The 26616-nt window shown below is 48.4% G+C and overlaps 10 protein-coding genes across 10 annotated transcripts; 4 read left to right on the top strand and 6 right to left on the bottom strand.

The window, feature by feature from the left end:
* The first annotated feature begins 202 nt into the window (after positions 1-202).
* Positions 203-2740, top strand: FVEG_09402 (chitinase). Its single transcript, XM_018898388.1, has 4 exons — positions 203-832; positions 884-1107; positions 1158-1537; positions 1585-2740. Exons 1-4 carry the CDS (start codon positions 457-459, stop codon positions 1901-1903), a joined length of 1299 nt encoding a protein of 432 aa, XP_018756262.1. The 5' UTR covers positions 203-456; the 3' UTR covers positions 1904-2740.
* A 122-nt stretch (positions 2741-2862) lies between these two features.
* On the bottom strand, positions 2863-3891 carry FVEG_09401 (hypothetical protein; the record flags this gene model as incomplete). The annotated part of the gene is made up of 1 exon (XM_018898387.1): positions 2863-3891. One exon carries the CDS (start codon positions 3889-3891, stop codon positions 2863-2865), a length of 1029 nt encoding a protein of 342 aa, XP_018756261.1.
* Positions 3892-4585: 694 nt separating this feature from the next.
* On the bottom strand, positions 4586-6905 carry FVEG_09400 (hypothetical protein; the record flags this gene model as incomplete). The annotated part of the gene is made up of 7 exons (XM_018898386.1): positions 4586-5023; positions 5076-5161; positions 5214-5498; positions 5549-5771; positions 5864-6095; positions 6153-6410; positions 6460-6905. 7 exons carry the CDS (start codon positions 6903-6905, stop codon positions 4586-4588), a joined length of 1968 nt encoding a protein of 655 aa, XP_018756260.1.
* A 900-nt stretch (positions 6906-7805) lies between these two features.
* FVEG_09399 (hypothetical protein) lies at positions 7806-9743 on the top strand (the record flags this gene model as incomplete). The annotated part of the gene is made up of 3 exons (XM_018898385.1): positions 7806-7923; positions 7993-8314; positions 8366-9743. The coding sequence occupies 3 exons, from the start codon at positions 7806-7808 to the stop codon at positions 9741-9743; spliced, it is 1818 nt and encodes a 605-aa protein (XP_018756259.1).
* A 457-nt stretch (positions 9744-10200) lies between these two features.
* FVEG_09398 (hypothetical protein) lies at positions 10201-11232 on the bottom strand (the record flags this gene model as incomplete). Its single annotated transcript, XM_018898384.1, has 1 exon — positions 10201-11232. One exon carries the CDS (start codon positions 11230-11232, stop codon positions 10201-10203), a length of 1032 nt encoding a protein of 343 aa, XP_018756258.1.
* Positions 11233-12327: 1095 nt separating this feature from the next.
* On the bottom strand, positions 12328-14400 carry FVEG_16575 (ent-kaurene oxidase; the record flags this gene model as incomplete). Its single annotated transcript, XM_018905822.1, has 4 exons — positions 12328-13394; positions 13448-13733; positions 13781-14092; positions 14140-14400. 4 exons carry the CDS (start codon positions 14398-14400, stop codon positions 12328-12330), a joined length of 1926 nt encoding a protein of 641 aa, XP_018756257.1.
* Positions 14401-15253: 853 nt separating this feature from the next.
* Positions 15254-19033, bottom strand: FVEG_09397 (hypothetical protein; the record flags this gene model as incomplete). Its single annotated transcript, XM_018898383.1, has 1 exon — positions 15254-19033. One exon carries the CDS (start codon positions 19031-19033, stop codon positions 15254-15256), a length of 3780 nt encoding a protein of 1259 aa, XP_018756256.1.
* Positions 19034-21564: 2531 nt separating this feature from the next.
* Positions 21565-22259, top strand: FVEG_09396 (lactoylglutathione lyase; the record flags this gene model as incomplete). Its single annotated transcript, XM_018898382.1, has 2 exons — positions 21565-22143; positions 22215-22259. 2 exons carry the CDS (start codon positions 21565-21567, stop codon positions 22257-22259), a joined length of 624 nt encoding a protein of 207 aa, XP_018756255.1.
* Positions 22260-22835: 576 nt separating this feature from the next.
* FVEG_09395 (hypothetical protein) lies at positions 22836-24009 on the bottom strand (the record flags this gene model as incomplete). Its single annotated transcript, XM_018898381.1, has 3 exons — positions 22836-23498; positions 23553-23682; positions 23735-24009. The coding sequence occupies 3 exons, from the start codon at positions 24007-24009 to the stop codon at positions 22836-22838; spliced, it is 1068 nt and encodes a 355-aa protein (XP_018756254.1).
* A 678-nt stretch (positions 24010-24687) lies between these two features.
* On the top strand, positions 24688-25724 carry FVEG_09394 (hypothetical protein; the record flags this gene model as incomplete). The annotated part of the gene is made up of 3 exons (XM_018898380.1): positions 24688-24807; positions 24859-24907; positions 24964-25724. 3 exons carry the CDS (start codon positions 24688-24690, stop codon positions 25722-25724), a joined length of 930 nt encoding a protein of 309 aa, XP_018756253.1.
* Between the last annotated feature and the right edge of the window lie 892 nt (positions 25725-26616).

Here is a 26616-nt window from a genome sequence, read left to right as displayed (position 1 = left end):
CCCACCGAGACCCGAAACACCGGAACGATCGGATACTCGCCGAGTCAGCGCCAACCGCCCTTCACAAATGCCGAACATAATCTCACCACCAAAAGCCAACGCTACAGAATTGCCGTGATCTGTGCGCTTTAGACTTTGAGGCTATGTAACCCGGACCTATGCCCCCTCACTGGTGGAAATTCGAAACATGGGGCGTTCAAAGGGCTAATCAAACTCTATAACGCTGACGCGCTCTCCCTTCTAGAAAGTGTCCTTTTAGCTTCTAATTAAACTTAATTCACCAAAAAGGGTCGGCGGCACTGCGTTGAACGGAGGGCGATATTTAAACCGCTGCATCCCGCTATTTTCTTCTGTATTTTGGCTCATCAACCTCCAACGGTCTTTCATTCTTTAATTCCTGTTTTTGCAAATATCTACACTCCTTTAAACAACGTCACTCATTTTTATCCTCTAATCATGCGCGTTACCACCCTCCTAGGCCTGAGCGCCTACGCCGTCGCAGAGGCGAGCTGTTCGCGCAACATCATTTACTACGATCAATGGCACACCAAGGATCTGCCCCCCAAGGACGTCACCCACAGCGTCACCCACGTCATGATGTCCTTTGCCAACTCGTCGCTCTTCACCACTGAGCCTGCTGGCAAGTATGAGCCGTTCCAGCCTCTTAAGGAGGTCCGCGCTCTGTTTGATCACGACATCAAGGTTTGTCTTGCTGTTGGTGGTTGGGGCGACAATGCTGGTTTTGATGCGGGTCTCAAGACCGACAAGAGCCGTCAGACATTCGCTCGTGGCGTTGCTTCTACTCTTGATAGACTCGGTTTTGACTGTGTTGGTATGTACAACTGCATATGGATTTAATGGGAGCATTGGCTAATGGACTTAGATATCGACATGGAGTACCCTGGTGGTAACGGCGCCGACTACAAGCAGGTCGTCAACTCCAAGAAGACCTACGAGATCAAGGCCTTCCCCAAGCTCCTCAAGGAGATCAAGAAGTTTATCGGCTCTAAGGAGCTCTCCATCGCTGTCCCCGGTCTTGAGCGTGACATGATCGCCTACATCCCCAGCGAGACCCCTCTCATCGAGAAGTCCGTCGACTTTGTCAACGTAAGCACCACTCCTCCAGCCTTATGAAAACTACCCACTAACCATTTTAGGTCATGACCTACGATCTCATGAACCGTCGTGATCACTACACCACTCACCACACCTCGGTCCAGGGTGCCGCCCGTGCTATCGACAAGTATCTCTCCCTCGGCTTCCCCGCTCACAAGCTCGTTCTCGGCATCCCCTTCTACGCCAAGTATTTCACCACCAAGAAGGGCTACAAGTGCACCCACCCCATCGGCTGCCCCACGGAGCTTCTCGAGAACCCCAAGGATGGTAGCGACACTGGAAAGTCTGGCTCCATGACTTTCGAGGCTGCCAACTTTGTCTCTGCCCCTACCAACCTGACTGCTACTCCTGATGCTACCTGCGGTGCTGGCACTTTCTTCAAGTGCGCCACCGGATCTTGCTGTGCCGCTTCCGGCTGGTGGTATGTATCTTCTTGATCTTGACGAGACATAAGCTAACGAGTAACAGTGGTGACACCGCTGCCCACTGCGGTACTGGGTGCCAGTCTGCCTACGGCAAGTGTGACGGTACTGATATCTCTGCTTCATTCCACGAGGCTCTCGAGAAGGGCAAGACTGACACGGTCAACGGAGGCCAGTGGTACTGGGATGGTCCCAACCGCATCTTCTGGTCTTGGGACACTCCCGAGCTCATCACTGAGAAGATCAACCTTCTTGCTAAGACCCGCGGTATCAAGAGTGTCATGGCCTGGGCTCTTGCTCTTGACAGCCATGACTGGAGCCACCTTAAGGCTATGCAGCAGGGCTTTGACCGTGTCAACGCTTAGGTGCCTGGTAGCTGGCTCTGTCGGGGCCGAATTATAGACTCATAGAATAATAGCTGGGGGGTGAGGTCAAGAGATTTGTTTTGTACTGCAATAAATGAATCTTCCCTGGTGCACACTCTACTTACGCCTCATGTTATCATGGCTTGTGATTATTTTGACAGCCGGATGAGAGTGAATCAATAGGCTGTCAATACATTACCCCTTCTACTGATCAGTTAGTGAGCTTGAGCCGGGATCTCTCGGATCAGACGTGGCTTAATCCGCAATCTCGAGGCAGTGTAGGGTCGGCTATACATGCTGCTTTCTCCCATCAGCTATCTCGCAACCTCAACTCGTGGCCATGAGTTTCCCCAGACTTGAAAAGCTTATCTTGGGTAATTGTGCTGGGTAGCTGGTATACTGCCCGGATTGACTTTGATAAGAGTGTTATTTTGAGTTGATAGTCCCCACAGCTGATGGCTCACATCACGCGCCTCATTCGTGCCTTTGCTAGTGTATCAGCTTCAACATCGGTCAAAGGGTACTTCATGCCACCCGTTCTTATTGACAACCCACCCAAGGATTCAGAGATCGTGCAAACTGAACCATTTGGTTCAATAGTCCCAATTATGAAGTGGCAGTCTGAAGGCGATGCCATATCCCGGGTTAATGCATCAGACTATGATCTTGGAGTGTATATGTGAAGTAAAGATGTCGCTCATGCTCGAACCATGGCTGAGCAGTTGGAAGCGGGGAGTGTTTAGGTCAACACGCATTTCGAGGTCCCGCTGAATGTTCCGCTTGGGGGACATAAGCACAGCAGTGTTAGCATGGATTGGGGAGAGGTCGGTCTCACGGGCTGGTGTAACCCTCAGGCTTACTGGGTGAAGCATTCTGGGTGATGGAAATAGATATTATGAATGAGATCTATATCTAAGTACACCATTGAACAAGATCCTGACCACTGACTGACAGTCCCGCTACTCGTCCTTCATCACCATAACAACAACCTTTCCCTTAGTTCGACCCGACTCAACCTTCTCCCAGGCCTCTTCAAAGTCGTCCAGACCAACTACACTATCGATATGCGGCTTAAGTTGACCGGCCTCCAGAAGTTTAGTGATGATATCCAGATCTTTTCCGACCGGATCAATAACGAAGAAGAAACTGTTGACTTCCTTCTTGACATCTTCTGGACGATTCTGCTCTGGGGGAGCACAGACGCTGACAAGTGTTCCCCCCTCTTGAACTGCATACCACGCCTGAGACAGAGATGGCATGCCGATACAGTCGAAGACGAGGTCGAACTGTCGAGATGCAGGATCTTGGGCAACCCACTCTCCGATGCTCTGCTTCTTGTAATCGACGGTCTCAGTCGCACCAAGTTGTCGAACGAAATCAATGCTCTGTGTTCCAACAACTCCTGTGATAGTCTTGACCCCAGCGATGCGAGCGAGTTGTACAGCCCAGCTTCCAACCCCCCCGGCAGCGCCATTGATCAAAACCCGGATCTGGCCATTCTTCTCCCGCGCAGCCTCATCCCCCTTCAAAGCCTCCGGATCCAACCCTCCCCTAGCGAACAATCCCTGATAGGCAGTAAGTGCACTAATAGGACTCGCCGCAGTTTCAGCCCAAGTCAAGTTCTTAGGCCTAATCGCAAGCTCAGAGACTCGTGCAAGAACATACTCAGCACCCGCACCAGGACGGTTCGCTTCAATACGAGCGTAGACCTCGTCGCCTGACTTAAAGCCGCTGTTGTCTGGGGCTGAGACGACTGTTCCCGCGAGGTCTTGGCCAGGAATGGGGATCTTTTCGCCGATGAACTCGGGTGCCCAGAGGGCCCAGTCGAGTTCGCCCTTGCAGGGACAAGTAGCGTGGACTTTGACGAGGACGTCTTGAGGATGGGTTGGGGTTGGGACGGGTTGTTGGGATGAGAGGATGAGTTTGTGGGAGTGTTTGTCGGCCTGAAGAATAGCCTTCATTGTAGTTGGGAGATTAGAGGATGCCATTTTGTGGTGAGAATAGAGTATTGTATATTATGCTGCAATCTTGCAATGTTGTTTGTTGGAGATGATATGTGATGAGAAGTTTGAGAATAGCATAACTGTATCAGCGACGCCGCAACACATAAATACTTTTGGTATCTTACAAAAATTAATACTCAACATTACACTATCTCCGTCTCATTCCGGAAACTGTATATTTTCCATCGTCATTCCCGAAGCCCGTCAGCAAAAAACGCCACTAAACGGTTTCCCGTGTATCGATTACCCGGATACCCGATGTCAGCCTGCATGTCAAGCGACACCAAAAACCTGGCCACGCAGCATCCGGGCCAATCATATGTCCTCAAATACTCCTCGGAGAAGCACTATCGCGTGTTTGTCAGCTCGCGCTCGGCTTGGTAATAACTTAAAACGCGAGGTTGATCAACGGAACTCTGATGGTATACAGGATTGATTGATTGATACTTAAAGCTTATGACGCCTCAGCAAGACATATCAAGCCGCACTTGTGTTTGAGGCTTGCCACTGGGCTTGATGTCATAAATCACGATGTGGACTGAAATAGTCTGAATGAGGTTATCCTGAAATTAACCTCTAATAAAGTGAGTCTATTATGTATCAACATAAACTGTATACACCCCCGCCTTTTCAATTGCATACCCTTCAAAGTCTTTCCATCTTTTAGACCCCATTCTCATCAGCCTCTCCCGTTCCCTCCTGACATCTCGGTCAGCCTCATCCCAGTCGAAACACTGTCGCTATTCCAAATGCGCTCCTCCTCATCATCAGTCACCGAAGCAGCTGGCGCCGAGCTCGGATCCAGGTCGACAATTCGTTCAGGTCTCTCAGTAAGACTACTCCTACCAAGAATGAACCGACCGAGCCATGGTAAGAACTCTTTGAGTTGGAAGCTGATTAAATCCCTCTTGCGCTGGTCGAAAACCGACCCTAGTGACTCAAGAGGCACGCCACTGGTTTCTTCCATCAGGAGAAAGATGAGAACAAAAGCAACAACGTTCAGGCCAGCAAATACCCCAAGGGTTCCCCCAAATTTGATACCAGCGACCAGTAGGGGCTGTAGCCACGCCAGGAGGCCGGCGAACAGAAGGTTGATGGATATTGCAAGCGACGCGCCCTGTTGCTGACGTCAGCGGGTTCTCTTCGTTTGGAGCAAAAGGTCAACTTACAGTGTCACGGAAAGCTAAAGGAAAGCTCTCCGCAGCTAAGACGAACGGCACTGGTCCCATTCCGGGACTGTAAAACACTGTATGGACTGTCATGAGTGTAAGCGATACTGTCTCAGGTACAATAGGTTCATAACCTACAGTAGATCCAGAAGGCTACCACCTCGTTCCTCGCCTTCTCATTCACTGCATAAAAGCTTATTGCAGCTGCCATCAAGGTCAAGGCCATGCCTGGGATCGTGAACAGAAGAACTTTCCTTCTTCCCAGAACGTCTATGGAGTGAATTGCAGGCAAGCAGAACAAGAAGTTCAACAGACCAAAGATTAAGTTGTATAGCATGGCCTTGGAGATTTGATCATCTGTTGGCTGATCGCCTGGGCCGAGGCCAACAAGTGTCGTCCCACCGTAGAATGCCATAAGGTTAACTGCGTAGTGTCAACGAAGCCATGACGTTTAAACAGGTTGATCGACTCACTTCCAGAAAGCTGCTGCGACAAAGCCACAATCCCTGTTGTAATAGCTGCATTTCGAAGGCGATGGACTTTCAGTATTCTCCAGTACTGCAGCACATAATGACTGATAGCCCCAACCACTGGCGTTTGAAGTTTTGGGATGGCCTTGATGCTATCGTATTCTTCGTTTTTGAACTCACTGTCTATTCCCTTGTATGTCAAGTACAAGTCTCTGACAGCTTGTATCTGTGACCGCATGTATCAGACCTTGTTCAGCGGTACAGATCATGAAGGGGGAAATGTAGAGTTATACAAAGAGAAGCATGGGCAAGTGTTACCTTGGTGTTGCGCAATCTCAACAAAGAGGCATATGCCTTTTCAGGGCTATACTTTCTTGAGCCGGGCATCAAGTAGTAGCGGAATGACTCGGGGCATTTGGCGACAGTGTACATGAGCATAAGCGCAAACACTGCTGGAGATGCCAGAATCAAGCGTAGTTTTAGCTTCTTGTCATCAATCTGGTTCAGACAGATATTGACCACAAAAGACATCATGATGCCAAACGAGACCCTAACAAGCAAGCCTATCAGTTATGGTATCACTGAGATGTTAGGGTGGTTGACATACCATAGCTGCCATAACAGAACGGAGGAGCCTCTCCACGAGCCAACTGCTGTTTCCGCTGCGAGGATGGGGGTACTAGTAGCTTTCAAGCCCATACCGACACCACCTATTAGTCGAATGCTCCCGAGAACTAGCCAAGCATTATCATTTAGCGTAATACAAGCCGAGCCAACGGATGCCGCAAAGATGAGAAAGGATGCAACGATAATGACACCACGGCGACCAAAAAGTGAACTCATCGGTGCAGCAAGAGGACATCCTCTGTTATAGTCAGCTACCAAGACATGAGTTGCGAGAAACCTCTACTTACATAACGGCAGCGCTGAGGTATACTGCGGCATTGGCATAGGCGAACTGCGAGTTGACAGGACTACCAGACTCTTTAAGCCACTGATCAGCAAACAGATTTGCGCCGTTCTGACTGCTCTGGACAAAGCCCTGGAGAAAGGCACTCAGACTAACGGTGAAGATGACCATCCACATCCCGTTCTCAGAGAATGAATGGTCAATCTCGTTGATCAGAGCGCGTTTCTCGACGTTGTTGAGAGGTATGACCGTGTTTGTAGTATCGTTGATGCCTGAGCTGTCCTTTCCCATAGCTTCGCGGATGGCATTCTCGATATTGTCCTTCTGCTGCCACGTCGCGGCTGCGTCTTGGACTTCTCGTTCGGTGGGATAGGGTCGGAGGCCGGTTAGAGTTTGGGAGGTATCGTCATAGAACTTCCGGACATCGGCGTGGAGCTCCCTTTCTGTCATGTTGGCTGTTGTGGTCAGTTCTGGTTTCAAAACGAGGGGGGTAATTGACATGCTTACCCAGAGCATTGTGATAGCGACGTGGTCGTCGAAGAGATACCATGTTGGGCCGTGAGCTCAACGGTAGATGGAGTGAATAAAGGTGCTCGTGAATTCAAAGATCGGAAAACTTGATGAATTCCTTTACATGTAGAGAAGAGAAGGATGATGGGTTAACTTTGCCTTGATTGGGGAGATCTCTTATTTTTAAGCTTAAGTCTCCATTGCAGTTTGAACCCGGCAGTCCTTCTTGATCCTGCGGCCGGCACAGATGCAATGAGGCTCTGCCTTACCGTTCCTCTAAACGCGCTCTCACTGTTTGCCTTAAGCCACAAGTTTCACCACAACCGCCACAACTGGTAGCTGAAAGCTGAAAAACCTGACCGGTGAATGCAGAGCCCCGATGTTTTAGAAGTGTAGTTATAACCACGGCCAATAAGGATCTCGTACGTCCCGTGGTGCATAAACTTGAAACAAGGCTCTGGTGCTGTGCGACCCCAAACGAGTCATTCAGATGACTGCTCAGACGCCAAGGCGGTCTAGAGGGATATTTCAGAGATCTTGGCCTCTGAAAATCAGGCTCTGAGCATGTAAACATTTTCAGCCACAGAAGAATTCTCGTGTCGCCTTGTTGCCTTGTTTATTTAGGGAGCAATGTATATGTCATATCATCCCCGCGTTACGGCCTGTGCTTCTGACCCGCTTTCACCCCAGGATTTCCCCGGGTTCTTCTCTCATCTTGTCCCTCTCATCCTCTCTTCGATCTGCTAGTTAGACCGCTTTTTCTCTATCCAAGCTTCCCCGCTTGTCTGCATACTCAGCTCAGTCCCGTATTGTTAAAGCCCTCCTACTCGGACAATCTCCATGTCGGGGACTTTGGATGCAGCGGGACTGGCGCTTGCCGCTACCCAGCTTTGTTTTAACCTAGCTAATGGACTTTATCGGCTCATTAATGAGATCAAAGACGCCAGTAAAGATGCTAGTAAGTCAACTTAAGACGGTCACTGGAACACAGGCTTATGAGTCATTAAAACTAATGATTGCGATATAGAGATAATGCAGGACACTCTTTCGTCCCTCCATACACGCCTCGACCAAGTCCGGGCGCTATTTGATGCAAATGTACCGCAATCACCGCTAGAGAAGGACTGCCGTGATTCAATTGACCAAACTCTGGAGATCATCAACAGAGACCTGTTATTACTCACTGGCAAGCTCCATATCGATGTCATACTCGAGGCAAAAGGAATCAAAAGGCTTGAAGCTTGGTATGTTCTTCAAAGAAAGTTCCGAAGAGATGATATTACGAATATCAAGGAACGACTGGCTGGGTCCGAGGAGATTTTACAGTCGCACTTCTTGATGCTGTCAATGTACGTTTGGCTACTAAAGTCCAAGAAAAACGAGATGCTAACTTTAAGCAGCTACGTCGGTTACAAGACGCGAGATGAAGTAATCCATTTCAAGGCCCTCTTGAGACCAATTCTCGAAAAGTTACTCTTTTACGCGACATTCACAGAGGAGCGTCAAAGGAACCAAGTCGCTGAGTCACGTTCTATCAGACGACTTCAACATGCACATGGCGCAGGTAACATCCTTCCTGAAGCTGAATCCGACCAGGGTTATCATGATGCATTCAAAAGATGGAGTGTCAAATCTAAGGACATGATAATGTCCATTGCCGATCTCCCGTGGCATCAGGTATCAAACTCGAACTACGTCCCATCTATTATGAACGAGAGCCGTGATGGTGCAAGCGCTGTACCTAGTACTAGGGACGCGGAAGAGACGGCTGGGCCATCTCCATCCTCAAGGCTTGGCCTGGGTCTTTCGTGTGTCGAAGAGGTACCAGACGAGCCCCCAGAAGACACGACAGAAGAAATTCTTGATTGGTGCAAAGAGCAAGGCTACCCTGTCAAGGCTTCCAATTTTAGTCACGATCGCATCTGTGAGATGGCTCCCAGCGCGTTGAAGGGCACCGCACCTATCCACCAAGCTATCAAGACAAACGACATGGCTGTGTTGGAGAAGATGTTATTACACGATTGCAACATTGAGGTCCGCTTGGAAGATGGTATCCAGGACCTAACGCCCTTCCTCCTGGCATGTTCTGAGCTAAACGCCCCTGCAGTCAAGCTTCTTCTTGCCAAGGGTGCCAAATCTGACGCGACGGACCGTACGGGTAAGACAGGTCTTCACTTGTGCCAGAGTTCAAAATTCGAAGGAAGACCCGTTGCAAAGCTTCTTCTCAAAGATCCTAGGGCCATGGCCCTGGATGTCGATGCTCATGACCAGTTTGGCATGACAGCGGCACACATAGCCGCTCGAGTTGGAGATGTGAGAATGCTGGAGTACCTCTTGCTCGATCAACATGGCAAAAGGGTTGCCAACGCAAACGCACAGCAACAAGATGGGTCAACGCCACTCATGGTCGCCCTGAAATCCAATATCTCCAACAAGAAACAAGTTGTTGATGTGCTATTGAGATATAGCGACTTGAGTGTCAAGAACAAGAACGGCGAAGATGCTAAGAAATTGGCGCCAAGGGAGATTCGCAGGCATCTGGACAACAAAAGGCCTCGGAGGATAAGTGAATCTACGACGGTTGTCTCGGGGACATCGGTAGAAACGAGCGAGGAGTCCTGCAGTGGCTGTAAGCGGCATTGTCCCCAATTGAAGGACTGCAAGCTCGCTCTCGCGGAGTCGGTGTTTTCACCGGCTTGGAAAAGGCCGCTGAGAAAGTATTCGGATGATCTGTCTAGCATGGCAGTGGGGAGTAGCTCAAGCATACGCCAGGCTTGATGCATATTACTCATATTTGTACTCTGACTTATGAAACAGTTGATATACATGATGAACCTCCAATATTAATTTTAGCTATGCCTATGGCACTTGCGCCCTGGCCGGACCTAGGAAGTCACTTGAGGGGTGCTTCTCTGGGAGCAGTTCATGATATGTGATTAGCGTTTTGCTTGGTTCGTATCGTGCTTTATGACATCAAGCTAATTCGTCGCAAGCTCCTCTACACCACGGTGAAGTCAATCCTGTATGGCATCAGATTTCTGGGGAAATGGGAGAGTCTGATGAGACAATTAGCAACGGAAAGAGGGTGGAATTCCGAAGACTGTGTATCTGAAATAGCAAGTTGTCGCATGGCATAGGGCATCTACGTGCCTCATGATAAGCAAAACTTTATACTAAATGCAATCTAATAATAACCAGAGCGAGTTTATTTCAGGAGAATCACTATAGATATTCACTACCAGAATGCAATAAACTTAGTCTCGATACTCTCCCTCACTTCCTCCTTCTCACTTACCGGCAGATGAAACGAACAATAATGAACCCCTCCCGCTATGTCACTCCCGTCCTTCTCACTCTCAGTATCCATAATCTTCATCAGCAGAACCTCATCTGGAGTCTGGTCGCTGATCCAGTACCACTTGTGCTTTGGATTAGCCCTGGTCAGTAGCACATCCGACTCGAATGTCCCATGCACCCCCGGCGGGTTTCGCCAGAAGCTAACGCCGTCTTCCTCATCTGCTGTCCAGTAGTCAACAAAGGCCATTGGATCCCGCTTGACAGGTTTGAGTGGACGCCAAGTGGTATACAAAGCCCACCGCCTGCCTTGGTAGTTCTTCGCTCTACCGCCAGGCAACTCAGCAGCCTCATCGCCAGCCTTGATAATATCATCAGCCTCGTCAATGAGCTCTTGGCTCCAGTTGAGAAGAGTGTTCCATGCGCCGGATGGACCCCAGTCCTTATGAGGCTTACGTACTGGGCCCTCCTCCTCGCCCTTTTGAAAGCCTTTGGCCCTTGTGGTAGGCAGCTCATGCTGGCCTTGAACAGTTTGACCGGCTCCCCCTTCCTTACCGCCCTTGGAGGGCATAGGGTAGGGAGGCGCAAGCTCTGGCTCCTTGAATGGAACATTACGAGCCGAAGCAAGCAGGATCATGACCTTCTTGGCTCCAGTGACAGACTTTGCCAGTTCAATGATCTCAGGGTCATACACTTCCTTGCGGACGACTGGGTCTGTCCACGACGAGTGATTATACGGCGGAGAGCTGACCTCTGATACGTGCTTAACCACCTGGAAGCCATTGCCATCTAGGGTAAATGACGAGACTGAAGGGCGGATATCAGTCACTGCTACGACGTGCTGAGTGCAGTCTTCAAGCGTAGTGACACCGGCGATTGGGGAGGTTGGAAGAGCCGGTCCGTTATGGTAGGCTATGGTAGCAGTGACATTCTTGCCAACTGGCGATTCAAGAGGAGTTTGCTGGTGAGGCATCGTGACAAGAGGGTAAACGGTGATGGGTGGGTTTGAGTTGATTGACAGGAGATGGTGTAAGAAGCAAGACGTACGTTGAGGCACAATGTAACTCTGGTATCTTGCATCTATCTAAACGGCCAGCGAAGTTCCCCAGTGTATAATGCTGTACCAAAGTTGCGAATGCCAAGTAGCTACTACGCCCTGCATATCATGGGCTTGGATCGGCCGACAAGATACTGTCCCGGGTAACATCTTCCGCTTATTCGGCCCGAGGTTTTGTCAAGCTTCCATTGAATTCGTTTTCGGAATCTGAAAAAGTGACAATGTAGTCTGCCGACAGAAGACGAATGATCTGACAAGTCCCTTGGATGGTTGCAATTGTGCTGGGTGGCCGGTATACTGCCCAGATTGACTTTGATAAGAGTGTTATTTTGAGTTGATAGTCCCCACAGCTACGTCACGCGCCTCACACACGGCTGATAACCATCAGTAGGGTTGCAGTTCCGGACCCCTGGGTGTACCCATGGCATATGCATGCAACCCCCCAGAATAGACGCAAGACCTCCTCTTTTCAAGCTCCAATGCGACAGCGGGCCGGCTCAGATCGCCCGAGTAATTATACACGCCAAGATTATGCGTAGTCAATATGGGGATGCCCGAAGCAGGAGCTGAATATGGAATGTTTACCTCGGCATTTGAGTAGTGCCACGTAACCATTGTCCATAAAGTAATCTGGGGGATGAACCGACAAGTGGCTTCATATGAGGATGTCAGGGTGTGCTGTTTAGCCATCCGCGGCGTCTCTACTTTCGGGGTCAAACGTGTCCCCAGACTCATAGTATCCTAACATTTTCTCACTGTCTTTCCCCATTTACTAGATTTTTAGTACTATGTAACAGAGCATTTGGCTTTCATTTGGGAACAAACTAATTTGATTGATATTGAGTCAAGTTAGAAATCGCTGACATCTAGGGGAGGATAGTGTAGATCGTATTGACAGACATGACCTAGAACTACTTCAAAGTCACTTTGAATCATTCAGAATGATATCAGGATAAAAATTGAAAATCTGTACCAGAGGACTATTTCCAGCCCTATGTATCATACTGCTCATTACTCTTCCCTCAGTGATCGCTTCCTAACGCACAGCCTGGCTCTCGGATCAGGTACCATGTCACTATCAATCGTGATATTCCGTGGTCTCCCCTTTCCATCAGGCAACTTGAACTCAAATTGTAGTAGAAGGATTGCTAAAGTCAGCTTCATTTCATTAGATGCATAGAAACGCCCAGGGCAAGCATATTTCCCATACCCAAACGCCATGTTACTAGAATCAGTCATTGAGAAGAGGTACTTCTGTGCATAATTTGAGTCTGAGCGGATCTTTGAGTATCTAAATCCGTCAAAATCAGTTGGTGGCGCTGGCCCTGGGACATGTGCTGAGTCCTGAAGCATCGCGTGAGAGGGGACGGCAATGCGAGTGCCTGATGGGAGATTGGTGCCGTCTGATAGTGTCATTGGTTGGTGGTAGATGCGATTGAATGTTACTGGAAGGTTGAGTCGGGATCCAGATAAACAGAAGGTGAAGAAAGACTTACAGAGAAACACGGGGTTGAAACGTTGCGACTCTTTGAGAAAACTGTCGAGTTTATGAAGTCGATTCAACGCCGTCTTGTCCCATCCACTAGCACCAACAACGCCTTTGACCTCCTCTCTAAGAGGCTTTGTATACTCAGGGCGAGCACACAAGTCATACATAGCATGCGTCATGGTCATTGCCGTAGTGTGAATAGATGCGAGACTCAGGATAAGCATCCGCTGAGCAATATTGTCAACCTGTTTCTCCTCCCCAGTCGCAGCTTCTACCATCCACGAGAGGATGTCCTCGTTCTCACTACCTTGCTGGGAGCGAATGATGTCACCTATAACTTTACGGCCAGATGACACGTTGCGAAGTAGTGTTCTGTAAGATGGTAGCAACGGAGCTACGAATGGTCTTAGGATATGGGGAACAACGCGGAGGATAAAACCAGTCATGAAGAGGCTCTCGCTATACTCTGCTGTGGTCGTCAACCATTCCTGATTGCGGCAGTGCTCTGGGCCGAGAAACACTCTGGCTGAGATGCGTGATATGAGCCTGACCATGATGGAAGCAATATCGGCTTCAACCCATTCGTCATCTAACAATTATCAGCATTTATGAACCCAGCTCAAGCAGCTGCGAGAGTATTACCTTTCATATCAGGCATCCCTTTAGTCAATGCATAGTCAAGTTCCTCCTTCATCACCTTAGTCAACGACACGAGCTTCGGCGTCAACCGCTGCTGAATCACACGGTTCTGCAGATCACTTTGGAGAAACACCATGCCTCGCGTGTAATCGCCAGCAAAGTCATTGATGAAGGGCTCGACCGAACGAGTCTTGTCCTGAGATAGCTTCCGGACTTCATCGATGTAGTTTGGCGGTATGATGACGATATCGGTACCAAGCTTTCTCACCTGGAAGATGGAGTCTTTGAACTGAAATGTATGAGACACAGCGAGCAGTTGTAGGGGGGACTGCTTACTTTACTGTAGCCTTGGCTGATGATAGATCCCCCTTCCCAGACAAAACGTAAACGAAGAAACCATGTAGGCTCAAAGACGCTTCGGTATCCTACAAAAGGCACATTGACTGTAGAAGGGGATGAAAGGAGGTGGATGACATATGAGCATAACCAAGCGCCAAAGGCAACGTAGATTAGCCAGTGAATATCCATTAGAGGTATTTCATCAAGACCCGAGACGAGCTGTCGGAGCAGCGTTTCATTAATGGTATTGTTCATGCTGTTGAACTTATTCATTGTGTTTTGCTGATAGTTGGTGGGAGTCAATGGAGACTGGTGTAGGTAGTTGACAGGAGGGGACGAGAAATATTGTGGGCTACGAGTTTGCTTTGTTGTGACGGGCCAAACTGCTGAAAAGAGTTGATATACCACCCTGGAGCAGTCTCAATGACAAGGCCAATTTCCCAAAGAGATCCTAGCTCTTGGGCGACGGTAAAGCTTGTTTCGAATGGTAGACTCTCCTCATAAGCGGTATCAAGTGGATCATGGGACATTACTGGGAGGACCATCGGAGGAATCGCCAACTGGATAATTTTGATTAGAATCTCCACGGGAAGATCCAGTAACCCAAGACCTGTCATCTTGGGCGTCGGTATATGATGAGAGCGAAAGTCTTTTGCCTGCCTCTCACGGTTCTCTGATTATGAGGTGTGTCGAAAGAAGACGCGGGATAATGGAGGGACACGGTATGTGGTTTGTGAACTGACGGTATTGAGGTTAGCCTGAGACTGTAGTAGAAGAGAATCAGAGCTTTCTACTTACTATTGATGTCAAAATCACGACACACTTGACGATATTTGAAAGTCGCGGTTGACAGATGGCCAAGGACGAGGGCAGAGACGATGACCAGTAGTTAAGAGTGTTGTTGATGGTGACTGGTGAGAGACGACGGTAAGTTGCAGGTCCAGATGATGAGAGAAAATCGTCAATGTTGGGAACTTCTTGTGTGCGAGCTTTCTGAAATGAAGATGGTGAGGAAAGAAAGGCTCTTGGGAGGTCGAAAGCAGAGAGATGGGACAACAAGGGCTGTGCTTTTGGCAGTGAACTTGAAATCTTCTGGCACTGGCATAAGTCAAATCATTAACCAATGGCAGTCCGGTCTCGTGGCTGAGGCGCAAACGGCACTGTTTGCTCATGCGCTTGTGAGTCAGTGAGGGTCAGTGACAGACGAACCAGCTGTTAGTGAACACAAGTACTAGCCCATTAGAAGGCTGGAGCCTTGAATATTAAGATTGACTATGAACAACAGACAACAATACTCAAGGAAGCACGGTTGTTCAATTACGAACTAAAACACTTTGTAGCTATTCTGAACATCAATCTCCATCAACGAACAGCAGGACACACGAGAACACGAGAAGACGTCAGGTTGATCAAGCTGTCCCAAAGACGCTTACCACTTCAAACTGATTTCTCTAAGCTAACGTCTAGCCCCTAGTATATCTCGAAATCCTCAACCAAATGCTCCGCATCATTAAACAGCATATCGAGGTCAAGCCCATACAAATAACATTCACCCACCAACATCCACCCACCGCTGTCCCTCTTCCTCAATAGAAACGGTTCAGTCGAACCAGGGAAGTAAACAACCCGATCCCCTGCTTTCGCTCTCGGACTCGCTAGTCCCAACGACCCCTTCTGACTAGTGAAAAGACATCGACCATAGCTCGCAAAGGTGAACCTTTTGGAGAACTCTCTGAGATCATACTCAATAAACTCAGATTCTTCATCGGACTTTTCTTCAGAAGTCGTTTCGGGGTCCTTTTCTTCTGAGTCCTTCCCGACGCTTAACCACCAGAGATAAAATTCGTGGTCGCGAAGAAACATTGATGGATCTGCTGGTTCAAGAATACCCGCACCGCAGTGTCGATACCATCGCGTGAAGCCCACGCCGGTGCCAAAGAGCTCAGAGCCATGAGTTGCTGTCAGTGTCCTTGCAAAGGCCTTGCTCAATGAAGACTTCGAATCCTTCCACTCCGGAACTAGTTTGATAGCAAGAGCCTCCCACTCCTTCATTACCATTCCGAAGCGTGTAGTTCCCGGTGCATGACCAACACAAGCTTCAAGCTCCGGCCCAACCTCCCGAATCGTATCAACCATCTTTCCCCTGATTGTCAGAGTGCCATGTTCCGAGAACTTCAAGCCTGGGAGATACTCAGTCCCTAGAAGTTCCCTGGAAAAGCTAAGCTGCGTTCCGTCTGCACACCGAACATCGTAATTCTCCTTCGCATCTTTTCGGTATGGTGCGTACCAATTCCGCTCAGGGAGACTCTTGGTCGAAGTATCCGTGAAGTCTGGGACCCAAGACGGAAGGTTTGGATAACTGCGCTTTGCACCGACAATTTCAAGGATACGAAGATCTTTGGTGAGTTTGATGACAGCTTCTGTGAACTGTCTGAAGATATCTTCCACGGGAAGGTCGTAGTCAACTGGTATGAACCCCGGTTCGAACAAACCCAAGATACCGTAGATTCTATCCCGAATCTCCGTAGTTTGACAAACCCGGCTGTACCTCAGAATGCTCATCGGATCACTCCCAACCCCAAGCATCCTCAGACTCCAAACATGACTATCTGGATCAAACCCCTTGAGCGGATGATCACCCCCACCGCTACGCGAAGTTGATAGCCCCTTAGCACCACCTGAAAAGTCAGGCTTCCAACCAGCCTCCATATTCCTCCACGGTGTCGCTTCTTCTCCACACATCATGACCGCTCCTTTCGCAAGGGCTATCTCTTGAATCACCCATGTGCGGAAGAACCAAGGTCTTTTGACAAGGGCACACCAAGCACGGCGTTTATCTTCTGGTGGAGGCGAATCGTCATGGAACGAGTCGGGGATATTGTCGTCGTTAAGATGTTGGAATACGACGTGGGAGTCATCAGCTGCGTCGCCGAGCCATACTACGACTTGACGGGCTGATTTGTAGATGTCGCCCATGATTCGGACTTGTTGGTTTCGTTCGCCGTGAACGGATTGGTTGATGCATAGGGCGTCGACCCAGAGTGTCCGGACGGTGTCGGGAGAGCGAAGATGAATGAGCGCTGAGTGGAGGTTCGGTGTGATTGAGACATCCTGATCGTCTAGTGTGATATAATTGACAGGTGTCATGTCTCCCCAGACGTAGGAAAGAGCTTCGTAGTCGGGTTGGAAAGTGATGTCGCTGTCTACTAAGCGTCCGACAAGAGGGCCTGTCCGTTTGCTTGATGGAAGCAGTTCAAGAAGTCGAAAGGAACTGCTTCCACCGAGAGGCTGATACAAATCTGTCGAGGACGCAATTCCCAAAGGAGAAGATGGCACTGGGTTATCTACCTTCTCCAGAGTTGCGTAAGGGACCTCCTGTCTGCTTTTGACCATACTCTCAATTTTCTCATCCCAAGCTTGTCTCTCAACCGACACCGTCTGCGCAATGCGCTTCCTCACCTCAAGATACGACGGCAAGGCCCACCCCTGATCACCAGATATCTTCCTCTCCACCATTCCGACAATCTCCAGCCACTCATCAATACATCGAAATGACCCTCGGCCACCTTTCCTTATCACAGTGCGTGCATCAGCATATAACCCAGGTAACGTAACATCAGCCCCCGCCTCCAACAGCATCTTGATAACCGGCAGGTTATGCTTGATGATAGCGGCATGAAGCCAACTGGTCTTTTTTGCCTGAAGATTCTCACGGTGGAAACTTCGTCTTGAGGTAAGAACCGTGTCGATATGCGGACCCGGATACGCGGTGATGAGGTATTTGGTTTGGTCAAGGTACATGTTACCAGATGAGAGAAGCCACGTTACCATCTCCCCCCAGGAATTCAGATCATCAGGTAACTTGGCACCATACTCACCAACACACCAGCGCAAGAGACTCAACCGTCCTCTCTTCAGCGCTCTCTCCTGCAAGGCCACTGGGTCAAGTTTGGTGTCATGAGAAACTAGCAACTTTGCCATATCAACACTCGACACCGAGGTTGGCACTTCTTCGAGCCGTGTCCCTGTGTCAAGCAGCCGTTTTGCTGCTCTAAGCTTATTATTCTGGGCGCAGTATTCCAGCACGGCCTGGTAGTCAGAACTTTCGAGATCGCTAGCGCGTTCCATGAAGGCTTCAAGAAACTCAAGGAGGTCATCATCATCATTTCCATAAGGGTCTCCTGCTATCGCGACTTCGATAGGTGTCATATCCCCGTTGTAACTTCCGCGGTTGAAAATACAGCGTCGACGACAGCTGGCACTTTCACCGTGTTTGATGAGAGCCAAAGCGATATCGATGTTACGGCCTGCGGCTGCAGCATGCATCGCCGTTCCGAAAGTCGATCCCTCGCCTTGCCCTCCATCAACCATCCTGGGTCCAGCCACATCAGCAGCAGCACTATAAGCCAGCAGCTTCTTTACAACAACCAGCGCTCCTTTGCGACAGGCAATATGAAGCATCATCACAAGCCCCGCATCGTCTTTGGGACACGAAAGCCCTTCCTCCAAGAGATACATCATGATAGCGCCCCAGGTAGCTTCGATATGAAGATCCCATAACGGCACGTCAAAGTTCACGCCAGGCGGCCAGCTAACCCACGTCATGTCGACTATCTCCTGAGGTGAGATCAAAGCGTCAAGGGTGACTTGAAGAAGATTTACGTGCTCCTTGGGCTCATCTTCCACGGTATCTCTATCCTTAGCGGCCTTTCGGATCTTGGCAAGATGCTCTGGAGACCTGCGTTGCTGGACTGTCGAAATGTCCGCTCCAGCCTCGACCAAATAGCGGAAGAGCTCTTCATACCCCAGCATACAGGTATAGACAAGCGGTGAGTACCCCTCATCATCGAAGCAATTCACCGCTGCCCCGTGATCCATGAGCAACTTGACCATCTCCAATAGCTCGGGATTCGACTTTTTCGGGTCCTCGCCCAGATATCCCAGCTCAATCTTTGCCCTCTTGATCGCAACTTGCAACAAATCTCTCTCCCCAATAAACAAGTCACCTATTTCATCCTTCTCGAGCAGGGCACGCGCCAGTGGATATTCCACCCTCAGCTCTTTGGCTAGGCATTTACGCACGGCTTCAACCCAGTACGTTTTGAAAGCAGGTGATTGACCATACAGAGTGAAGAATTCGTCGAACTTTATCTTTTCGAGATCGGTAAGAAGTTGATCTCTTTCTGTGGAAGATTTTCGACTGCAGAGGTTGAGGAGCCATTTTCCTGCGATTTCTTCTGGTGAGGCCATTTTTGGTGATTACGGTGAGTGAGATTAAGTCAGCCTGACCGAAGATGTTGAGACTCTGCCTTACAAGCGGGGCTGACGGATCCTGGTCATAATAATTTAGCGCTATATCCATAAGCTCTCGGGCTTGTTCTTGAGCCAAGAGATTAGTTACATGAAAAGCTCAGATGTGTCATTTCAGGATGGTCTGCTTCTGAAACAGACAGCATCGAAATTTGCCCTGGTTTTGCAGCGCTGTAGTATTGAAATGGTCGAAATCTAGCTCTTGGCCCTGCAGCATGCCAAATCCTTGTAGTCCCATCATGGGACTCTCACCAAGAAACCAAGCTTGATGTTAACATACGTAATATCACAGGCTTCCCTCGGTAAGTTTAAAGCCGCTAAATCCTTCATATAGCAATCAATCCCATGGCCATCAAAGTTCAGCTGCCGATCACAATCCTTGCGCAGATCTGGGGGAACCCTGGAACCACGCCTAACTTTATCTTAAGTTACAGCGCTACGATCTGTTTCTGTCTCTGATCTGTCAATTGCCTTTATCCGAATAAGCCCGACCGACTGAAACAGCGCCTTCTTTAGTTCTTCTAGTGGTGTTTATACAAGCCTCCTTGTAATGGGGCAGATCTTGTCGCTGATCGTTTACTTGGCCCTGGATCTTTTCAGTTCTACCCCAGATTTGAGTTTGATCTATGTATTAGTGCAGAGCCATGTGTTTGTTCCAAGACCATGGCCAAGGAAATGGAGAATGCAACATGCGATATTTAACAAATCCATCTCCCTCATCATACAGACTTCGTGCATCTTGCTGTATTTCACTATTGTCATCACTCATGAATCTCCAATATGGGTCAGTACGGCTTTATGATACCGGACAGATATGTCCGTGAAGTTCCTGGTGAAGTCGACATGAATACCGCCAGCATTTTCTGGGGCTTTTCTCTTGGTGTCGCAGTCTTTTCAGTTGCCAAGACATCGGAGCAGAGCTGGAAAGCGTGGAGGAGACGACGACGCGTGACGTCTTATGTCGCAATGATATGGGCGGTTTGGTTCAGCAGCATAGTTCTTGGATGTTAAGCTTGGGGTTTTCAGCAGCAGTACATCGATCCCAGGTGATTCTATGTTGTTGACCCTATTGCACTTTGAGTATTTACTGACTCTAGCCAAGCTTTGGCTTTTACTTCTCAGTTGGTAGGTTTCCAACCATCCATCGCTGGGAGGGTCTGCTGACATACTTCAGCTTTCTTTTGGGCTCTTCAAGTCCAGTTGCTTCTTCAAATCATCCTCAACCGCCTCGGTCTCCTGATGGTGGTTCCATGTCGAGCCGCCCGCCTCAAATGAACCGTATTCGCAATCATCTTGGCAGTCAACATCAGCGTATTTATCATCTAGATGCCAGCGCGGTTACAAATCAACGACGATTAGATATGGCTGAATAATATCTGGGATTGATGTGAGAAAGTGATTTTTGCGCTGGTCGATGGAACATTGAATGCATATTTCACCTACCTCGTTCGGTCGAGGCTTATTGAGAATGGGTTGACCAAGTATATCCCTCTCTATCGGACGAATCTGTTTCTGATATTCGTGTCCCTCTCATTAGATGTAAGTAGAATGATTTCTGGCTACCTTCAGACTGACAAATCCCAGGTTGTTCTGGTTGGTCTCATGTCTTTGCTAAGTAGCCTAGTGTAAGCACTTAGAATCGCAGCAGATACCTTGACTGACAGTCCGCAGATGTCTCTCAATCCACCCAGTCTGCTACCTAATTAAGCTCCAAATCGAGATGAAAATGGCCGAACTCATCACAAAGATTGTCCGGTCATCAGGTGCGACACGGAAGGACAACACTTACTGCCACCACTCCAGCGCCAACCATGCCAAAAGCATGGTAACAAATATTATAACCAAGCCGCCAGCCACGCATTCCCACCAGGTGTTCATGGAACATTCCCAGGAAACAACACAACTAATATAGAGGCTGTGGACCGCGAAGCTCTGTTGAGATGGAACTTCAAGGGCGCATGAGTCTGAGTCAAAGTGGGATTGTTAGGACAATCCAAACCATGGTTGCGACTTTACCAGCACAGGTCCATGACTATCATCGTTCGGACAGCGTAACGAGCTCCACGGTAGGATTGGCCTTTTAGTAGATACAATAGTCAGTAGTAATTTTCAATGTCTAATTTATTAGCCACCCATTGCTATCCAGGTATTTATAGATTATTCCCCGTTGCGGACACAGCCTAGATTGAGACTGGTGACTGTAATAGCTCTTTTGAGATAGAATTTTGAGGGTATATAACAAAGGTTTGAGTAAATTTCCAAGTCCCCAATTCCGACATACCGTTATGGCGGCAGCGTACTGCGGCAATCCACCGCGGCAACCCACTGCGGCAGCGTACATACATTAAACAATAGCCTTCTGTATAAATATTCTTCAAGATCAATGCATAAACTTTGTAATAATTTACCATAACGTGAAATTCCTTACATTTCAGGCTATGTCTCAGTTAACCTCACGCTTATCCACAGAGATGCCGGTTGGGGAATTTATGCCCAACGGTCTAGGTACCGATCCGCCCTTGACGTCGGACGACCCTACGCTTGGTTACAAATTGTTCCACGTCATGTTACGCATCCGAGACCCTGTGCAATCTTTACACTTCTATATCGACCTGATGGGAATGCGAACAGTTTTCACTATGGACACCGGCCCCTTTACGATTTACTATCTTGGTTACCCTCAAACGGACGAACATCGGGCAGATCTTGGTAAATTTGGCCGTGATACTCTAGCTCAGTTGGCCTATACCCCTGGACTTATTGAGTTGTACCATGTACACGGGTCAGAAAATGAGCCTGAGGGCTACTACAGTACTGGAAACCAACCACCGAATCTGGGCCTCGGACATATCGGGTTCTCTGTACCTGATGTTCCCCTCGCCGTTGAACGCTTGAGGAATCACGGTGTTGAGGTGCTGAAAGAATTAGGTGCTGTCAGTCGAGAAGATGTGCCATTAAGCCAATGGGAAGCTGGAAAGAAAATTGGACTGGGTGATCTTCATCCTGCTTACCAGCATGTATTTGGACAGATTGCATTCGTGAAAGATCCGGTAGGTGGCAATAATTGCCAACTTGTTACTGCTGTATAGATGATAGGTGAATCACTAATAATCACTCATAGGACGGATATACTGTCGAATTGGTTCCCCAGAAACTTCGAGAATAAGTATCTATACTCCATTAGCAGCTAGAAAAGGAGAGGGTTCCTGCTTTATAGCTTACTCGGAGACAAACTAGCAACCAGGCCTCCCTATGTGTTCTTTCAAAGAAAATAGGTTAGGTTATTACAGTTCAATGCTTCAACTGATTGAATGTATAGAGCTAAGCCAGTAAGGGGTTTAGGGACTCGGTATATCAGTTATATAAATCTACATAAGCTCTATATATCTTTTATGGCTTAACAATATTTTAACCTGCTATAGGAGATTATTTAAGTTAATAGCTGAAGTAAAATGCACTAGGGAAATTATTAAATACGAGCTGTCTATTACATCATTAGCAGTATAGGCATACTATCTTTACATTTAGGTTTCATAGTCAAGGTATAAAAGCTACCAGTTCTTAGGGTTATAGTCCTACTGTGTGATAGTGAGGTCTTTTTAGCAAACACGCTGACAGAATAAACAATTCGCAGTTCGGCTTCTGGCTCTTACAAGCTTAGCAGACCACATTTGATCCCATTTACACCAATGCTACACTTGTCATCAGAGATCAGCACCTAAAACTCAATGACTAATAATCCTTACTCTCGCGTATACACAAGCTTCCCGCCACTTACCCTCCCCTCCTTTATGTCAACCAGCCCCTTCACAATGCCCTCGAAGCCACTCCCTCCTCTGTTCAGATAAACACGTGCCGGCTTCAGTAGCCCCTGTTGGAACAATTTTTCAGCCACTTTGGCAAACTTCTTCTGGAATGCAAAATCCGCGGGTACGGCCTCGTAAAACTTATTCTCGTACATCCACGGATTGCCTGTCGCTGAGTATGCGAGGATAGATTCGGCTGTGACGTCGGGGTTGAGGCGTTTGACTTCGCGCTCCAGACCAGGGTTAAGGGCGATGTAGATCGCAGAAGGGGACTTTTGAAGGATTGCTGCAGAGGTTGTGATGCTGGTGAGGTTAGGATGGGTATCGAAGACGTGGAGGAGAGGACCGCCTGCTAGTCTAAGGATGTCATCGACGAGAGCTTCTGACTTGTAGTCAAGGACATGATCGGCGCCGAAAGACTTGACATAGTCCGCATTGGCGGGTGATGAAGTAGTAATAACTGTGGCACCAGAGAGCTTTGCAAACTGGATAGCGGCTATTCCCATGGCTGTGCTACCACCATAGATAAAAACTGGAAACGACTCCTTTGCTGATGCGTCTGGAAGAGGAAGATGGAGATGCTGGTATAATCCAACGCCCTATTGTAATCCTCGTCAGCATAAACCGACAACCTGCCGAGGGACTCAGCATACCATCGTGATAAGCGCAACACCCTGAGTCGCAGCGTCTTCGTCAGCCATCCTATCAGGTATCTTCATCTGAATATCTCCCTGGACATGAATCAAGTGCGCAAAAGCACCATCATGTTTCCGCAGAACATTCCTAAAGATATGTCAATACTGGCCATATGCCAAAATCTCAAGACTTTGCATACTGCCCGACGACACCGCCAGCAATTCGATCACCAACTTTAAAGTCCCTCTCCACTCCAGGCCCAACTTCCACGACGACACCAGCATAGTCTGTACCAATGACAGTGCCAGGGCAACTCTCCTCTCCTTCTAGGCCAAGGTGGTAAGCATCGTCTGGGTTGATAGCCCACGCAGTGGGTCTCACTCTAATGTAGCCAGGCTCTAGCTCTGGCACAGGGATATCTTGTACCTCAGCGAGGCCCGGATGGATATTAACGAGAGCCTTTGTGGTAGCCATCATTTTTACTAGAAATCGATGCTATTCTGTTAATATAGACACTGAGGGGTTGACTACTGCCTATATACAGATCCAAGGTGAGGATTACGTGATGTGATAAAATATGCCTGACTAATTGTCATAACATTATATATGTCAGCCGTTAAGTCGCAACGTTATCTTACACCGCTTATCAATAGTCCTACATCCTTAAATTAGCAGCTCACTTTGTAGAAATTGGGAAATTGCATTACAAAGATGTTTTCTAATCTGAGCTGGAGACCGAGTGGTGTTCCAGTAAAAACGTAGGGGCTGGGTTGCTAGTAGAATTATTCTTAGAATAATTAAATATTACATTACTTAAATTAAATTAAGTTTAAAAGTAAATTTAGATAAATAAATATATTAACTATTGTACCATTCAAAAGTTATAATAAGCTCTACTTATTCTTCCTCAGGCAGAGTACTGGCTTGTTGTTTAGAATATCTGTCCCCTCTACCCTGCAAGCCTCGGTTTATTTTGCTCCTCCACCAATCAAGTCCGGGGTATTGAAACTAACTCCTCTTCCCCACACCCCGCAAACCTCGGCTGATTTGACTTGGCTACTAGTCAAGTCTGGGGTATATATCCCATCTCTCCTCTTTATTATCCTCCCTTCCTTTCGCATGATCACAAATACACATATCTCAGATAACAAAATGTCAGGTCCTGGTGTTGGTTTTGAGTACCCGCCCGTCAAGGTTACGTGGCTACAACGCGATGTCCTCCTCTTCGCCAACACCATCGGCGCTACAGTCGATGAGCTGCACTTCCTCTACGTGTGTCGCCATCATGCCTGGAAACACTGAGCTCGTACTGACAAAATACAGGAGTTTCATCCGAAATTCGCCGTTTTCCCTACCTACCCCGTCATCCTTCGTAAGTCTCGCTTCTCGCTACTCCAGCCTTTCCCCGCAGTCATTAACCAACCCCAGCCTTCAAGAAGGATTCCCAGGAAGTAGTCGATTACTACAAGGAAAGCAAAGCGGTTCAGATCCCCGGTGTCCCTAAACTCGACTACACACGTGTTGTCGACGGCCAGCGGAAGATCCAATTCCTCAAGCCCCTCCCAACCAGCTCTGCAGGCCGCAATTTCGAAACCCGCCAGAAAGTCGTCGGCGTCTACGACAAGGGTCGCCCCGGCACTGTCCTCGAGACGCAGATGGACCTTGTTGACGTAGATTCTGGTGAGGTGCACGCCCGCGTTACAAGCAGCGGCTTCTTCATCGGCCAAGGCAACTGGGGAGGTCCCAAGGGCCCAGCGACGGAGAACTACCCTCCGCCGAAGGACAAGGCGCCTGATGCTACAATCGAGGTGCAAACCACCGCCGAGACGGCGATGTTGTACAGACTGAATGGCGACTACAACCCGCTGCATGCTGATCCTGAGCCTGGGAAGAAAATGGGCTTTGGAGGAACAATCATACATGGGCTATATTCGTGGAATTCTACAGCTCATTCGCTCTTGAAAGATCTGGGTGGCGGCGACCCTGCCAACATCAAGGAGTATCAAGCGAGGTTTGCTAGTCCTGTGAGGCCGGGTGATAAGCTGGTTACTCATGCGTGGGTTATGGGGACCAACCAGGACGGTTGGTCCGAGGTGAGATTTGTTACGCAAGTCGCCGGTGGCAAGGTCGTTTTGAGTAACGGATTGGCTTTGATCAAGGTTACCGGTCAGGATAAGAGTAAACTGTGAATGTTTTCACTCAATAGAGAGATGTTCATTAATTTGTCTTCGCTCATGTCTCTAGTTAGGGCGAAGAACAGAATACAAGAGACAAATTCTAAGTGCATTGATTACCCGTCTATACTGAATTTTGAAACTTTGGAAGTTCTTTTCCGGAGCACCGAAACAAATCTTTCGGTACAAGGGAAGGCGATACATAATTGATATAGGCTCAACTCACTGTCCAGGTATATTGGATCCCCCATACCACGATCTTGTATCACTGATAATAGTGTTTCCGTGTATACGGTAGAGACCATGAGGCCACCTATTCTCTACCTCAAGCCTGGGCTCAATCGGCTGGATGCCTTCTTCTCGCATCTTGACTATGGCCTTGACGATCCTTTACAGGGAGGCATGGATCAATTGAGAAAGTCATACAAAATTCGACGTTATTATTATCTTGTCATTAAACACGAGTACAACAAACACCCTCGTGTGTAGACAAAGCCTGATGGGACATAAGCACCGTCGTTTTGATAGGTCACGAACCCTACGTCCGATAAACCTAAAAACATATGATAATTTACAGTGAATATTACGGTTATAACGGACCAATCAAGGTGGTAACAGGATTTTGCACGGTTTACTTTAGGGGATGGAACCTTGACAATTACGAGGCCAATGCGGGTTGTCGGCGGTAAGGTTTAACTTATTGGCTCGCTCCGACAATTCGCTTTCGGCTGTGTCGAGCGGCAGTTGATCCTTGATTACATTCGCCACTTAGAAACATGCAGCGAAGGCATAATATTTACTCGTCATACGCCAGTTTGCTTCATTCAAAAACATCAAGAAATAGAATGATGTGGAATGCTTGCAGTGTGACGGGCCAAAATGATATATCGTAATGCTGCTGTGCCAT

This window comes from Fusarium verticillioides, chromosome 5, assembly GCF_000149555.1.
Source record: "Fusarium verticillioides 7600 chromosome 5, whole genome shotgun sequence".
NCBI classification, from domain to species: domain Eukaryota; kingdom Fungi; phylum Ascomycota; class Sordariomycetes; order Hypocreales; family Nectriaceae; genus Fusarium; species Fusarium verticillioides.
Note: the sequence above shows the minus strand (reverse complement) of the source record. Positions and strands in the feature narration are given on the sequence as shown.

Excerpts from the sequence above, each read along its gene's own strand:
- FVEG_09402 (XM_018898388.1), top strand. The coding sequence starts at position 457 with ATGCGCGTTACCACCCTCCTAGGCCTGAGCGCCTACGCCGTCGCAGAG. Across the intron at positions 833-883 it reads ACTCGGTTTTGACTGTGTTG|ATATCGACATGGAGTACCCT; the intron begins GTATGTACAACT and ends TAATGGACTTAG. Across the intron at positions 1,538-1,584 it reads TGTGCCGCTTCCGGCTGGTG|TGGTGACACCGCTGCCCACT; the intron begins GTATGTATCTTC and ends AACGAGTAACAG.